The sequence below is a fragment of the Cryptomeria japonica genome, chromosome 3 (genome assembly GCF_030272615.1).
Source record: "Cryptomeria japonica chromosome 3, Sugi_1.0, whole genome shotgun sequence".
In the NCBI taxonomy this organism is placed as follows: Eukaryota; Viridiplantae; Streptophyta; class Pinopsida; order Cupressales; family Cupressaceae; genus Cryptomeria; species Cryptomeria japonica.
The window spans coordinates 404,859,966-404,876,851 of record NC_081407.1 but is presented as its reverse complement, the minus strand read 5'-3'; the positions used below and the strand labels follow the sequence as shown (position 1 = coordinate 404,876,851).

Sequence of the window (16,886 nt, the reverse complement as noted above, 5' to 3'; positions counted from 1 at the left end):
AACATCGAGGTTCTCGCAATTTGTGTGCTTGACATAGTCGAATGACATTTATGTGCTTAAAGGTAGAGCAGTAGGGCCAAATTTTCATTCGGATGGTTCTTACATTGATGTTCTCTGGCTATATAAAGCCATTGTTTTGCCCATATAACTACCAAAACTCCCTTACGGGAATAACCCCCAAAATAACTAACTGTTAATTTAATTTTTTTATTAATCTAAGACAATAAAGCTAACCTACATTAATGTAAAACTCCAACATTCCCCCCCTTATTACATTAATGTAAAACTCCAACATTCCCCCTCTTATTACATTAATTTGAACAAGATTGGAACATTGCAAGGGTTTTGAACCCAACCCTTCTGGAGACTTTGATGAAGCACCTTCACCAATCCTCCTTGCTCACCCAGGAAACACCAAACTGACCGCATCAGTGGATCTCCTAATTGTAGAACCTGCAACCATTTGCACAACATGACAGAACATAAAAGTGTTCCCACCATCCATGCACAATGAGACATTTCCTCTGAAATTCCACATCTCTTTAGAGTGTGTCTAATGCCTCCTCTAGTTCTGCACATGAGACGCCTTTCCTCTGAAAGTCCACATCTCCTCCAAGTGTGTCTAATGCCTCCTCAAGTGCTCTGGAAACATCCCTCCTCTGCTGCACAAATCATCAACCAAATATCTGCACATGGGACACCTTTCCTCTGAAAGTCCACATCTCCTCCGAGTGTGTCTAATGTCTCCTCAAGTGCTCGACAAATCACTGATCAAATGTGAATACACCAAGTGCACCCACAAGAAATTTTGCCCTCCCCCCTTGCTCCTTGAAGGGACAAATGTGGTGCTTCTCATGCAATGTATCATCCCTAAGCGAGAAGCTAGCTTGGGATGATAAAAAACCTCCTGCCTCCATTGCCTCCAACCTCCGATTGGACCTTATTACACTTTATTCATTTGATGATTCATGTGATTCCTTGAAAACTTGTCATGTGTGACAAAGATGGCCTCAAAAGCACAAGCAGTATTTGATATGTGTAGCCATGATGAACCCATATACTAGTTAACCTTATACCTCCATTGTTACAAATTATTAAATATACTATTATGAAACATAAATAAACTCCTACAAATTTTTCTTTCAATCTCCTCCTATGATCCGGTTGTTTTATTTGCTACAATCTCCTTTTGCAACTGATTAGAAACTCTTTCACTCCTCAAAACATTAATTCATTTTATATACCTTATATTGAAATTACATAATACCCATATTCACTCTTCAATGCTTTCAGTCTATGATCTGATCTAAATCCCAATCAAAGACTTCAAAGGTCCTATATATAAAATTTGGTTTATAAACCAAAAATATTATCTACTTACGTAGATTCATAGAGTCTATTAAACAAACATGATCATTGCTTTGAAGAGACCAATTCCCTTTAAAAAGAGCGCTTCAAATGAATTTTGTTTTGTATCTATGGGCCTTCAAAAACCTTCTACCCAACACCCTTCAAACACTTTCTGCACAGCATACTCATCTCATTTCCAAACGAGTGTCTCTAATGGCCTTCTATTTCTAGTGAATACAGATGCTTCTTCTCACATGTCTTGGATCTCACATTGCTTTATCAAATTGCAATTCCCCATCTCTCTAGAAACAGTCAATTTTAGAGCCCCTTCAAAATGCAGATTTCCAATGCGAAGGAAATTATTCTTCAGTTATGTTCAAGAAACGGTTGTTTCCAAACCCCTTCAAACTGCAAATATTAATGCCTTGCTGCTAGAATATTTTGCGTACTTTGATATCAACACAGCCTCCCAAACGCAATCAACACTTTTCACACCGAGATGAATATTATACATATTACTATGTGATATCTCTAAATGCAAATCGGTTTCTCCATCCCAGCATATTTTAGATCCTCCTTATGCTATGTAGATGTCATGCCTAGCAGTCAAAGGCATTTGCCAGCTTTTGTTACACGCTCAAGCACATAAGTGGATCTTTAAATGTCTTCACTCTAGTCTCTTAAGCAATCTTCACAGGCAACACACATGCACAGCGATCTTCATCTTGCTCTGATACCAAATGTGAGAGAAATTAGATATCAAACCATTGCAGCAAATAAAATAGAGCTTGATAATTATTTATTCGTTCTGATGGTTCTTACTTTGATGTTCTTTGGCTATATAAAGCCATTGTTTTGCCCATATAACTACCAAAACTCCCTTATGGGAATAACCCCCAAAATAACTATCTGTTTATTTAATTTAAAACTAACCTACATTAATGTAAAACTCCAACAGAGGAGTGGATCTTGGTTGAGTGTGCTTTTAAGGACAATAAATGCTCAACAACTCTTGAAGCTCTGTTTTTAACATCTTCATTGTATGTGAGCTGATTACTTGAATTGGTGATCTTAAAGACCTTTGACTTCATATCCCTATCCCCTTGGTTGAAATGGCATGACAAGTGAAGTCGTTTCTCATGTCACCTAGTGAATTGAACCTTTGAACCCCTAAGATACATCAGCTCCATCTGTAGGAACAACATATTGATTGCAGACGATTTTTTTTCCCATTGCATTTTTCAATCCCCATTAGCAATTGCCCTTTAAAATTCAACTTTGGAAACATAAAATAACTGAGACATTAAGCCAATTCATGATTGATATAATTATGAGGTCTCCCACATATGATCAATATGATCATCTCGTACATTTTGACATACCGTGGTAATTATAAAGTTTAAATTGGTCTCCTCACTCACGGCTTGACAATGGTTGGGTTTTCCATGTCTCGTTGGTGTGTGGCCTTATGTAATGGAAGAGGGACTTTATTGTGATATCCTTCTTCATTTCTCCTTGATCATATACAATGCAAAGTTCCCAGACTCGGACTCGGCTCGGACTCGGCAAGGCCGACTCGACTCGTGACTCGGCTATGACTCGGCAACGACTCGGCAATGACTCGGCAAAATTAAAAAAACCTTGAAATTAAGAGATTTTTAACAATTTAAAACTTGTTTCATGCACCCATTATTGAATAAAGCCCAATTATAATGTGTGCTAGCTTGTTATGCCATGAAAGGCATGCTAGTAGAGTATCTACTTGTTTGGGGCTTCTGTTTAGTATTTTCTTTGGCCAAATTGAAATTTTGGGAGCACCAACATGAGACATCATGAACATCTTCACTTGGAAACTGTAAGGAATGCTTGTGTATGGTAGCATTAAATAGTGTGCTTTTTGAACTTAGGTTTTACCTTGGGACTATAGTTGACCTTGGTCTTTCTTGGACCTCTTAGTTTTTAGGCTATATATATGTTGGATGGAAGGGGGAATTGTGAGGCCAAAAGGGTTTGAAATATGCTCCTCAGAGATATGTCCCTTGCCAAAAATAACCTTGTGCCCCATGGGGGGATTTTTTGGTATGTGGGGATAGGTAGGAAATATCCCCAACTCACCCCCTTTTTTCAAAATTTTAAGAAACATCCCTGTTGTGAGGTACTCACACATCGCCCCATTGCAAATGAAGACCCCCACTTTTTGCTTTCTAGGGTTAGCTCTTTTAGTTTTGTTGTTGGTCGTTTTAGTGTCTTAGCCTTTGCATTGAAGGGATTGAGTTTCTCAAAGGTCATCCAATCAGGTGGATCTCCTCAAGGTGGAGTGAAGGAGGTTAGGTCAGTTGAGTGATTAGGGGTTATTTAGATCATTCCTAGGGTTTTTGTGTACTATCTGGTCACGCTTCAAGTTGCTAAATCAAACCTTGGTTGAATGCATAGTGTCCTCCTAGGTCCCATCCCTTACATCATGGTCAGAGTGAACTCGCCTTAAAAGTCTGGAATGTCATCCTGATCCTGAAATGGCCTGAAATTTGACTAAGTCTGGAAATTTGAAGGATCCTCCAAAAACTAGATTTTGCATTATAACTCATGGAGGTCTGAAACCACTCTCAAACATCCTGACAATATATATGGAATATAACTTAAAGTATAAGAAAGAGAAAAGACATAAGGAAATGTCACTTATACTTAAATGTTATATTCCATATATGAATCCTGACGAAGATACTAACTTGTCAAACAAGTCAAAACATTGCCCTGTGGTGGCCGAGTTTTGGAGCTTGGACTCGGCGAGTTTTGCCATAACTCGCCTGACTCGCAAGTTAGGCGAGTTATGGTCAAAACTCGCCGAGTCCGAGTCCCGAGTCAGCAAAACTCGCCGAGCTTGGCTTGACTCGCCAACTCGGCGAACTCGCCTGACTCGCGGCGAGTTTGGGAACTCTGATACAATGTAGTAAAGTTTCTTTCCTATGCACTTATTATCCTTGCTTCACATGTCAAAGTTGTAGCAAAGTCTTATTGCGTTTGTGTCCTTCAATTATTACTGAGTTAGTCTTCTATTAATACTTTCTAACCAAGGCTCATCTCATTTAGGGTTGTGAAAGAGCTAACCACATAAATGCATTATATTTTCAAAGGGTTGTAAAATATCTAACCACATAAATGTATTATATTTTCAAACTTCATACATCAAATGTAGTAAACCAAGAAAGGGAGTTAATGAGTCGAACTTTTGAATTCTTCTGTTGACATTTTGTTGAGCATCCATCTGAAGTATAAAAAGGAACCTTAATTTTTATTGGATCCTTTATAAATTGTTTTCTCAATATTATGTATTCGTACTATTCAACTTTGTCTTTTCTTTTTCCTGCATCTTGTGTGGATGCTTTGAATGTATACCTCATTATTCAAGATTTGACTGCGCTCTCTTTCTCAACAAAGACTAGATGCACATTCAATGATTGAGCCATCACTATTTCTTTGACATATTTACCTAGCACTACCACACTTGTACCCATAGTTGACCAAAAACTCGCCAAGGCCTGGAAAAAAAACTTGGCAATAAACTCAGGTACTTAAAAACTTGCTTAAATTTAATTAGAAATGCATTTTTTTGTTGCAAAATTCAATGAGGAGATGCATCCGATGAGTCAATAAATGAGAACACAAAAGAAACGAGCTGAGTCTAGATATATTTAATTGAATTAAATGCAAAGTGGGTACAAAAGCGCATCCTCATGAGGAATGCTTTGGAAGCAAAATAGTAAATAGCTTTTGTAAAACTAAAAATAAATACATCAATACAATTACATCTTCCTCTTCCCAGCTCTAGTAAAAACTAGGGGAGAGATAGAACTAGAGGGTCTAGTCCTAGAAGTCTACTGTGGCTGTGCCTCCTCGCTCGGTATGACTGGCTCAGGCTGTGGCTCGACCTCCATCCTAGATGTAGCTTTGCCTCTAGCTGATCTTGGCATTGGAAATGACTCATCATCCTCATCCTCCTCAATGTCATCCAGTGTGAATCCAAATCCACCCCCCTCCATAGCCTGCCTCTCCAAATCATAGATGTCATCCTCAGTAAACAATGGAGGGTGCTCCTGCAATGTCCAATCACTGGAAGGATCTATATCATCCAAATCAATTGGACCAGTTGGTGCTTCCTCTACCTTATGCTCAACCGTAGATTATATTGCACAAAAACAAGGTCATTGATCATTTTTGAGCTAACTTGCCCCTCTTCTTCATGTGGATGGCCTCGAACAAGCTCCAATTGTGCTCACAACTGGATTAACTACAAGGCTGACATAAGATTCTGAGGGCAATTTTTTTGAGATTTGGGGTATTTCCACCCCAACTTTGCCACCAAGCATCTGCAAAATAAAATATTGAAAAGTTAGAAAGCAAAGTGAAAAGTGAAAACATATTTTTTCATATTATCAATTACTTTAGACTCCAAAATCCAAATGGCAAATATTATACCTGGGGTTTGATTGGTTCTTCGTCTCTTGGCCAATTTTGAAGAGAATAGCTTACCCCTTGCTTCCTCATAATTTTGGAGTTCGGCCACAACGAGGTCTCTCACCTCAACCTCAGGTATCATCCTTTGAAGGCATGTAGTGAGTCCCTCCATGACCTCTGCATTAGGATCCGAGTAAGAATCCTCTAACTTAAAACGAGGGTTGAGCACCTTGCTGCATGAATGGGTTGGTGGAGCTGATTGTTCCACCTCTTATCAACAATCTCCTAGATGAGATCAAATTTGAGTCTATCCATGGCCTCATAGACTCTTGGCCCTATCCATGGCCTCATAAACATACCCCATCAGGGTTTGATCCCCATCTACCAAGCAGAGAACTCTTACCAAGGGCTTTGACACCTACAATTGAAAAATACAAATTACAAAAAGATTAATTATTGAAGTTACAAATTAATAATGAGAGACTTGAATCAAGAATAATTAAATATTCAAGTTTTGAAGTTACCTTCTGTAATGTTCCCATCATTTTGACAGGCAAATGGCAGTCAAACTCTAGCTTCTTAATTCCCTTGGCTAGAGTTAATAAATAATTAAAAGGGAATAATTATAATTGTTCATTAAGTCATTAAAAGGGGGCCATTTAAGACTTAACATTTAATGTCTAGGCGATGTCTTCATGGGGTGATATTTAATAATTAATGTAAACTTTATATTAATCGCCTGAGTATGGAAGTGTCTAGATGCAATGTATCTAAGGCTGGCAAACAATTATAAAAGGAGGATCGATACAACAAGGACATTCATGACATAAACTTTTTATAATTTTCTCTCTGTAGATTTTGTTCTCAAACCCTAGGACGGAAACCCTGGTGGTTTTGGCTGTTAGGACGAAAACCCAGATCAGTCCACTTGGCGAATTCATCTCAAAATTCACAGTTGCGCTTCATTGTTCAGTTTGGATGGATTCTTAGAGTTTCAGAGTTATATCTTCGCAGGTTGTAATATCGCCAGAAGGGTTTTAAGCATCATTCTATGTCATTCTGGTATGTACAAAGTACAAACCTATTGATAGGTTTGATGTGTAATGACAGATTTCTGAGTTGCATTTGGACATGTTGGCCTATCTATTTGATTGTAATTGCATGTTCAGAATTTCTGATTTGTAGCAGCAAACTGAATAATCTTGGTTCAGATTTGTTCCATATATATGTTTGCATTTAATTAGGCCAGAATTCAAGAAACTTATTTTCAGAATTATAGTGCATATCCTACTTGGATGCTACAGTGGTATCAGAGCTAATGATCTTGCCTGCTTGTTGGAGTTTCAGCGTTGCATGTCAATTTGGTGGATACCCAGATCTTGCATGTTAGTTTAGTGAACTTGCATGGCAGTTTTGGCGACTATCCAGATCTTGCATGTCAGTTTGGCGGCTACCCAGATAGTTGCATGTTAAATCTGAGCAATTCTGGTTAGAAGATTTGTGTTGCATGTTGCTTTTAATCAGTTGCATGTCAAAATTGAAGGTTGCATGTTACCCATAATCTGTTGCATGTCAGTTTGAATTGGTTCTATGCACTCTAGGGAGTCAGGATCGCATAGATATAACACAAGGAGTAGGTCAGGGCAACATTAAAAAGCTGAAATTAACCCAGCTGAAGCAGAGATGGGTGAAAGAAGAAATGAAAGCCCACCAAGGGACTTGAATAATCAATTGAATAACTTTCTGACAGCTCTTGCACAACAGCAACAAAAAATGATGCAACAGTTCAAGGATTGTATGATCACAACTATGGGACAAATGAGAATGGATTGTTCCCGATCAAGAAGATCTACTAGTGTACATAGTAGAGGCAATGCTGGACATGAAAATCAAGACAGGGCAACTTCTAATGCTGTCAGGATAGCAGTCACACATTCTGTCAGACCTCTTCACCCTACTTTTCTACCTAGACAAACTGAAGAAGAGGCACATAAGACTTGTGGCAGCTATGGTAATGCTGCTGAAAGGGAGGAAGTTAATTCTGATTTGGTTATGCATAATAACAGCGGTACAATAATTTTGCATGAATTGTTACTTGAGCATGCATCTACATATGTTGAGGATATTAACAAGGAGGTGGAAACAATGGATCCCATTGAAGAATGTGTGGTGAAAAACATAACTGATTCAGATTTGAGGAAGCATTTAATCAATCAAGGAGAATTGAAAGAGTCTACTTATGTTTTGACATCAAACCATCATGATTCTTTGACTAGGCATAAAGTTGTCCAAGAGATTAAAGAAGCCACAGGTTCACTTCAGCCATATGATTTTAGGCAAAGAGGAATTACATATTGTTCACAGGGCTGTCTCGGGGTTTGCCAAACCAGCAATAACTGATCAGCTATGTGGAGGCAATTCAGAATTTTCAGTATGTAGTGAACCAGCATTTGTTGATGATCATCAACTCATGAAAGGAGAGGTGATTAAGATATATGAAGAGATCACACAAATGCATGAAGAAAGGACAGATTCCCTGATTCGGAACAGTCCCTTACCTATGCAGAATCATGAGTTAGCAGCCCTTACACATGAAGATGACGGTATTGTTGAGTCTTCCAGTGTTGGCACTCAAGTTGAAGGTGTCAAACATGAAGTATATATTGTGGATTCAAGCCACAAAGGTTCTAATTTTCTACATCATACCATGGAAGATGTTAAAAGGACACAAGATATGTGTGATGGGTGGTTACAAAGAGCTGAGAAGGCAAAGGAAGCTAATTTGATAGCCCAACAACGCAAGTTTCTCCTGCAACAGATTTGAGATACACACCACTCCATAGTTGATGATGAGCGAGAGCCTTCTAATACTAAAGTTTTTGTTAATGTTGACAATATTAGTGGTGGACATAATGATTCTATGGATGTTACTGTTAATGGACCAGCCACTCATGAGTTGACTTTGGGTGTTGGTGATGGCATCTACATTGCAAAATTGATGTTGGCACCTAATTCTTGTGATGGTACAGCTGCTTATTGGTTGGCATTTGAGCCAAATGACATGGGTTGTTTAGTGACAAATGACTGTCCTACATGGCTGCTCACTACATTTTCAGAATTGTTTGGGTCTACATCAGCTATGGGTATGCATTGGAGTGTGTGGAAACCAGATTACTTGATGGGAAATCCTCATGAGCATCATTGGCATCATATTTGTTGCTGGTCTGAGATATAACAGTGGTATTGATCGGTTGGATGTATTGTTTCACATGGATTCCATTGCATTGCTTCACGGTTTGTGGTGTATTGGCATTGATATCAGAGTAGCACAACATTTTGGTGGAGCAGTGTTCTTGAGATTGATATGGGATCCAGGCATTTGTTTTCAGCATGAAGGTGCAGATTGCTTGCCGGGAAGGGAGGACTGTAATGTTCCCATCATTTTGACAGGCAAATGGCAGTCAAACTCTAGCTTCTTAATTCCCTTGGCTAGAGTTAATAAATAATTAAAAGGGAATCATTATAGTTGTTCATTAAGTCATTAAAAGGGGGCCATTTAAGACTTAACATTTAATGTCTAGGCGATGTCTTCATGGGGTGATATTTAATAATTAATGTAAACTTTATATTAATCGCCTAAGTATGGAAGTGTCTAGATGCAATGTATCTAAGGTTGGCAAACAATTATAAAAGGAGGATTGATGCAAAAAGGAGGACATTCATGACAAACTTTTTATAATTTTCTCTCTGTAGATTTTGTTCTCAAACCCTAGGATGGAAATCCTGGTGGTTTTGGCTGTTAGGACGAAAACCCAGATCAATCCACTTGGTGAATTCATCTCAGAATTCACAGTTGCGCTTCATTGTTCAGTTTGGATAGATTCGTAGAGTTTCAGAGTTATATCTTCGCAGGTTGTAATATCGCCAGAAGGGTTTTAAGCATCATTCTATGTCATTTTGGTATGTACAAACCTATTGATAGGTCAATAGGTTTGATGTGTAATAGCAGATTTCTGAGATGTATTTGGACATGTTGGCCTATCTATTTGATTGTAATTGCATGTTCAGAATTTCTGATTTGTAGCAGCAAACTGAATAATCTTGGTTCAGATTTGTTCCATATATATGTTTGCATTTAATAGGCCAGAACTCAGGAAAATTATTTTCAGAATTATAGTGCATATCCTACTTGGGATGTTATACCTTCACAGCCTATGCAACTCTTTGTGCAAACAGGTTGTTGAAGACTATGCATGCAACACCCTCTCCTTCAAGCTTCTTTGAATAAGGCCAGTCTAGCCATGCTCGACTCACAAACATTTGTTTCAAAACCTTCAATGCACCAAAGAATGCTTTGCAACGACAAGAAAATCGTTGCAAAGCATTCTTGGTCCTATGTCCTCCAAAAGAAAGTCAAGAACATGTGCTGCACAAGGTGTCCAGATTATGCTGCTGCATTATCCGTGAACATTAGAGCCAAAGTTTTAGCATTTTTCACCTGTTGGAGACATCCACTGATTTCAAGAACGCCACATTCTTCTTGCAAGCAAACCAAAAATTTATTATGGTGCGATTTTTGCCATCTATCCACCCATCAGAAAGAATAGTGTAGCCATATTTTCTCCATTCTTTTCTTTGGTCCTACACCACTTCTTTTGCCCTGTCAACTGCATTTGTGAGCAACCTACAATTACAAAGTGAAATTAGGTCTTAGTACACAATTTTGGTTTAATAAACAGGAAGAAAATTAAAAATGAAATCAAGTGGACTATTTACTATCCTCCCACCCAAGTCCTTACGAGAAGGGGCCTAGTATCCTTTTCCTGAAATTGTCAATACGGTAACCAAATTAAGCTAAGAAGTACTGTCTACCACATTGAATGGGATGTTGTTGAAGTACCAAAAATCGGCACATGCAATTTCTGTTTTCTCATGCACCTCCCTATTTCATCTAGTTGCCTCTAATGATGGTTGTGCTCCAGGTGTGTTTCTGGGCACAAAATAATTACCTATAGACTGTGGCACAGATGGTGATGCAACATGTGCTCTACTAGAATAAGCAGAAGTGGTGGCCAAGGTGGTGCTGGGTTTGTGGATATGTGGGCCACGATGAGAGCCCACTATGCCTTGAAGTGCTTCTTCTTCTTCTTCAAGGTCAATTGAAGCACCTTGAGATTCAGCTATGGCTGCTGCTCTCACGGCTAGTTTTTCCCTCTCCCTTTGCAACTTTTTCTCTTCCCCAGCTGCAAGTATGGCATTAACATCTCTTTTTTTTTCTTTTGTGGCACCAGGACATTCCGTAGCGTCATGCTTCTTGCTGCTTGCAAGGTGGTATTTGAGGTGTTTTATGCATCCATGAAATACTCTTTCACATTTAACACATATCACCAACCCGAGTTCGGGTCCTTCAAAGGCATACTTCCAAGCCCTATCTCTAGCACCTTTAGGACGGGTGCGTACATATCCAGATGGGCATGCATCTACTGATGGGGTAGACCCTGAAGTTGAAGCTGAACCACCTATATTTGCCATTATAAATTAATAGTTAACTGTTAACCTACACATACAAAGTGAAAAGACAGTTAATATTTTAGTTAAAAATGTTTGCAAACTATCTATTGATGGTGTTTTGATGCACTATCGAACACAAAATAAAATACCAATGGTACTCTATCCTCTCTTGAGTAAAGACTCTCAAATGTTGAAGATCTGCGAAGGATCACTTGAGATTACTCCAAGGTTCTCTTATGTTAGGTCTTAATGTGTTTTTGGATAGCTTCAATGGTATTGATGTGATTTGTTGTACCTACGAGGGGGCTTACGTTGAATACCTGAATGCTCGAATGATTAAAAAAAGAAAAAAGATAAGGGTTGAGGAAACTAATCTAACTCTAAAGAATGTAGGAGCAATGTACAATCTTTGATGAAATTCAACAAGTCTTGCTTTGACATGCTATGAACATCTCCACAAGGCTAGTGCGATCGTCTAAGGATAGCTTTATGATGTTCAAATCACCACTACAAACATAGACACCTTCAAGTTGATGAATATCAATGAAGAAGAGATAATTGAAGTTAAGCTTAAGCTGAATGATTCCAGTTGACTACGCAAGGCATGTTACCATGGGCAAAGTGTTAGTAGTATGGATATACAAATTTCACCATTGATCATACAAATTTCTTCCATTCATCTAATAACATGAAATTAAAATTGAGAAGTAGAGACCATGCAAATTGTTGAATCAACATTTCAATTTCACCATATCTTCAATGAAGTTTACATGTCTTCCAACAATGTCTTGGCAACAATCTTTGTCTTCTCTTTCTACTCTACTCTAAAATGCTAATTGCTCTTGAACTACTACTACTGACTACTGACTATTCTCTAACTATTAACCTTACAAATGAAGAAGTGAGGCCTTATATAGTGCTCTCATTACATTTCAATGGCTCAGATCAATTTGAGATCAATGGCCAAGATTACACGATAGAAACCCTAATTAGGGTTTGTTGAACCCATTACAAAGCATTTAATGCTTGACCAATGATATGATTACATTTGAGAGGACACATGTCATTGGAAAATCTGACCAATAAGCGACAAGGGTAGGTACATCGAACTTTGTGCCCATGTGGTAATTATCTTCTTGTTAGGTTCATTGAATCTAGACACCTTCCCTTGAAATAATGTGATTGGATGTAATGATGAATAGGTGCCACCTCAACTTGTTTGATCTCTGTAACTCATCACAAGTGTGCAATTGAATGTGGCAAATCTCTTGATACTCAACACGTGTGAGCGCTTGATGTGGCGATGACTCCGCTCATGTCGACCTTCTAAATTTGATTAACTCTTCTGGAACGATCGCATGTCTTGATCACCTGCATTCGCGATCACCTACATTCGCGAGCCTTCATCTTGCTATACTGGCAAAGATTCTTGCATTTGCGAAGGAAATTCAAGATTGTAAAAAATCTTCTTGAGTGTGTGACACTGATGCATATCTTTTGCTTTGATGTTGATAGTTGTTCGTCACATTGATTGCTTGCATTAAACCCTCTCATTGCCTATACATGATCCTCGTCACGCCTCAAAGTGCATGTCGCGCTTGGAGTGACTCCTATGCTTGCCTTGCATGAGCTTGTGATCGTGACGATCCCATTAGTTGTTTTGTAGACACCTGGATTGTTGTCGTAGACTGCCTTCGTGTTGTCACGACTTTCATATATCTGGATCATAGTGTCTCGCGCATTCAATGATGAGTTCATTGCACTGCATTGCTAAAGAGAAGTCGACTGCCTTGACGATGCCACTTTCCATCCGCAGGTCCTGTTGGCTTGGTGATGTAGAGCATGCCTTGAAATTTCTTTATGTCGATGCGTCCGAGGTTTGTGTCGTCGCCTATATTGCTCCAATATGACTTGATCTTTGACTCGACAATGACGCTCTTCAAGTCCTCCTTGATAAGCGCCTGTCGCGATTCCACCATTACGTACCTGCAAAAATTGACTAAGTTAGTGTCATGCAATGGTAGTGGCTTGCGAATATGTAATCGATTATCTAGACATGAAAACCTTAATAAAAAAAATCGTGTAATTCTAAGTCACTCCTTCAACCATTGATTGAACATAATCATCCTTAGTTAACCATAACTTCTTTAAAATGTCATAAAGAGGATGTCACAATTAAGATCATGTAAGAATCCTAAAATAAATCGACGCAAGACATAATCGGATAATCAAACAAAAAGAAACAACAATCTTATGTGATAGAAATGAAAATTCGATCACCCACTCCAAATAGTTTGGTCAAACACAGTGATCAAAATAGGCACAGTTCGCTGTCAAGATCACTGTCTCAAATAGAAATCACTGTCAAACTACTGGTATATCTTCAAAATGGCTGTCTACACATGGCTTGAACTATAAACAAAATCGCCAGCACTGAAGTCGCATTGCTGTCCAAGGTGATTAGTTTTGATGCCTCTAGCGATTCTGCCTGTGTAAACAAAGTGAAAATCGTTGCCCTGACTGATCACATTAACTCACAGTTCCAATCGCAACTATACATGAAAGAGTTTGCTGTATTTCTGGAAGCTGAAATCGTAGGTTTGTGAGAGTGAAATCACAAATCGAATTCAAATGTTGATCAAATGCAATGATCAACACTTGAATTAGTCGTTCACCCAAGTTCGATACTCCATCTTAAGTATTCAGTGTGTTTGATTTAATTTGAGTGCAAGGGAATGGACTCGTCGATCTCATCTCTCTTAATACCATCATTCTGATCAGTTAAATCAAGGCATCCTTTAGAAAATAATAGCACCTCGTTAACTTCGAATTACGTCACTCTTGATTGCATTGGTGAGTGATTACCATTAAACGTAACCAATAATACCTTCACATGGGCATCGAATTTTGTTATGGAATCACTTGCATTTAATAAATTGCAACTATCGAACAGTCTCATCATCACATCTGCCAATTTGCATAAGGCGGCCTGAGTCATTGATACTAGATGCTTGCATTGGGGGACCACCTTTAACGAACGTCTTCCATTTATCACTCGACTTAATTTCATTGAAGTCTAGAATCCTCATTGGTCATGGCGCAGATGTTGCCTCGGGCAAAAATTAAGGTGACGTCATTAAATGTTTAAACTCGAATTTATCAAAGTCGTTACCATCTCTTTGTTGATTGCGCTAATTGGGCGACTTGCATTATGTGGAGTTTGAAACTCGGCAACCTTTATTCAATGCCTTTGATCGCCATTTGGGTTGTTGGTTATAATCATACTGATCATGCGACATAACTTAGTTTGGTTACATATTGCATTGTGGAAAGCCCTCTTGGAAATCAGATTGGAAATGCTTGGGAGGGTGTTTTCCCCTTAGCAGCAAATTAGAAAACACAAAATGATGAAATGAACACTTCTTTTGACATTTTCAGCATATAGTGCAGTGCGGGCGAGTTTTTAATATGGGCTCGGCGAGTTTTTGACAAAAACTGGGCAAGTTTTCGGCAAAAACTCGGCGAGTCAATGGTGTAATTACTCGTCAGCAGAAAAAACTTGCGAAACTCGCCGAGTTTTCTGCGAGTAGTCCAACTATGGTTTGTTGTACCTTTCACGGAAAGGTACTTCTGTAAATCATGTTGATTACATTTTGTGTTTTAGGTAAGTCAGCTTTGATGATTTTCTTTGACTATTTGTTTATGATTTTTGGATTTTATTTTAGGAGCATTTATTTCACAACTGTTGCTGCTTCTGGATTAGATTGCATTAATTTTTTGCATCAACGTTTTGGATCACATTTCTTTCAGCCTTAGAGAACATGTTCATGGATCTGAGAACCATCATCAGGATCACATTTCTTTCATCTTCAGAGAATATGTTCTTGGATCTGAGAATTTTTTTTATTTCATTTAAGTGTTTCTAGTTCTACTATCATGATGTCAAAAATTACTTGATGCTATCAAATGCCACCTTATATATCAATCACATTCCATTTCTATCACTGAACAAATAGGTAGGTTGCTTGAAAGGAGCTGATATCACTCCAGTGTAGTTCCTGAAAAGGAGATGATATTAATCTCATGTTGATGCTCATTTAAGCAGAATATTCGTAAACAATTAGCAATATTAAAAAAACAAATAGATAAGTTAAAAAATAATCTTGCACGGACAAGCAGGTATCAACAAGCAAATTCATTACCAATAAATAGAGCTCTTAATATCTTGCATCTGATGAGCTTTCTTGACTATTTGTTTTCTGTTGCAGGGTGTATGATCAAATGCCAGACCCACGTTGGGTTATTTCTATGGGTAGCTGTGCCAATGGTGGAGGTTATTATCACTATTCATATTCTGTTGTGCGTGGCTGTGATCGAATTGTTCCTATTGATATATATGTTCCAGGATGCCCTCCTACTGCAGAGGCTTTGCTTTATGGTCTGCTTCAGTTGCAGAAGAAAATTCATCGGCGCAAGGATGTTCTTATGTGGTGGACTAAGTAAGATATCTGTTGAAGGGTAAATGACACTATGTCGTTCCATTAAAGAACATGCTTAGAGAAATGTTCAATCAGATATGCTGTAATAAGCATAAGATATGCTGAGCTCTTAAGAATTTTTATTGATCTGTAGTCTAGGATATCTCAATTTCTATTGTGATTGTGTGAAAATTTGGTAGCTACAATAAGAATAAAGCTATATAAGTTCTGGTTACTGCATGTTGATATTGATATTGTGAAGTATTCCCTGTGTGTTCAAAAAAATGTCTAAATCAAGTGATGAATTATCTCTAATGATCGTGCATTATAAAGAAATCGTCACTTACTCTGAGATTTTAGTCTTAAAGTTGTGAGGTCATAATGAACTGTATCTTATTTAAATAGGAGGTGTATTTTACTTGTGCATTTTTTGTTTGAATAGGAAGCAACTGGTGGTTTTAAATATCCTCTTCTAAAATAGAGGCCAAGATATCGTTTCATTTTTTAATTATCCCGAGGTTTTTGCTTTTTGAACATGACTGATAGGGCACTCTTGATGAGAGAGCTCATTAAATAATTTATTGTCACGTTCTTTTAAATTTATCAAAAATTAATGTTAGATATGTATTTACCAGATAAAATGTTATGAGATCTATATGACTTGAAATCAGAGAAGCATATAGGTAGCTAGATGAGTTTGAAAAATATATGTGTAAATTTAATAACGCGTGAAGGGAAGTTGCTTTCTTTTACGAGTTGATCTCTAAAGACTACAGGTGCAATGTGTTGCATGTCGTTGTGCTTTTTTTATTTGAAATACACAGACAAAGAAATGCACATTTTAAATAGAAAAATATTGGTGTACTTACAAATTGATTCGAGCCTGTCATGTAGAAATTGGTTACAGATTTGCCAAAGAAATAAATTGCATTCTTTTTTGTCAAATTAGATTGTTGCCTCTCATCAAGGGATGTCATGCATGGTGTTTAAACGACAAAACTATGGAACAGGTAAGTGGGCAATTTTTTGAGCTTGAAAATTGCCTTGGTTTCATTTGCAGTTCTCATGTGGAGATCTTGGAGAGAACATAATTTC

The 16,886-nt window shown here is 38.0% G+C and overlaps 1 protein-coding gene across 2 annotated transcripts in view; it reads left to right on the top strand.

The window, feature by feature from the left end:
• The window catches only part of LOC131035082 (uncharacterized), a 33,366-nt gene extending 17,340 nt beyond the window's left edge, over positions 1-16,026 (top strand). For both annotated transcript variants that reach the window (XM_057966709.2, XM_057966710.2), the window contains exon 3: positions 15,582-16,026. In XM_057966709.2, coding sequence (XP_057822692.2) covers positions 15,582-15,816 — 235 coding nt within the window. In that variant the 3' untranslated portion in view covers positions 15,817-16,026. The remainder of the gene's footprint in view (positions 1-15,581) is intronic.
• Positions 16,027-16,886: the final 860 nt, after the last annotated feature.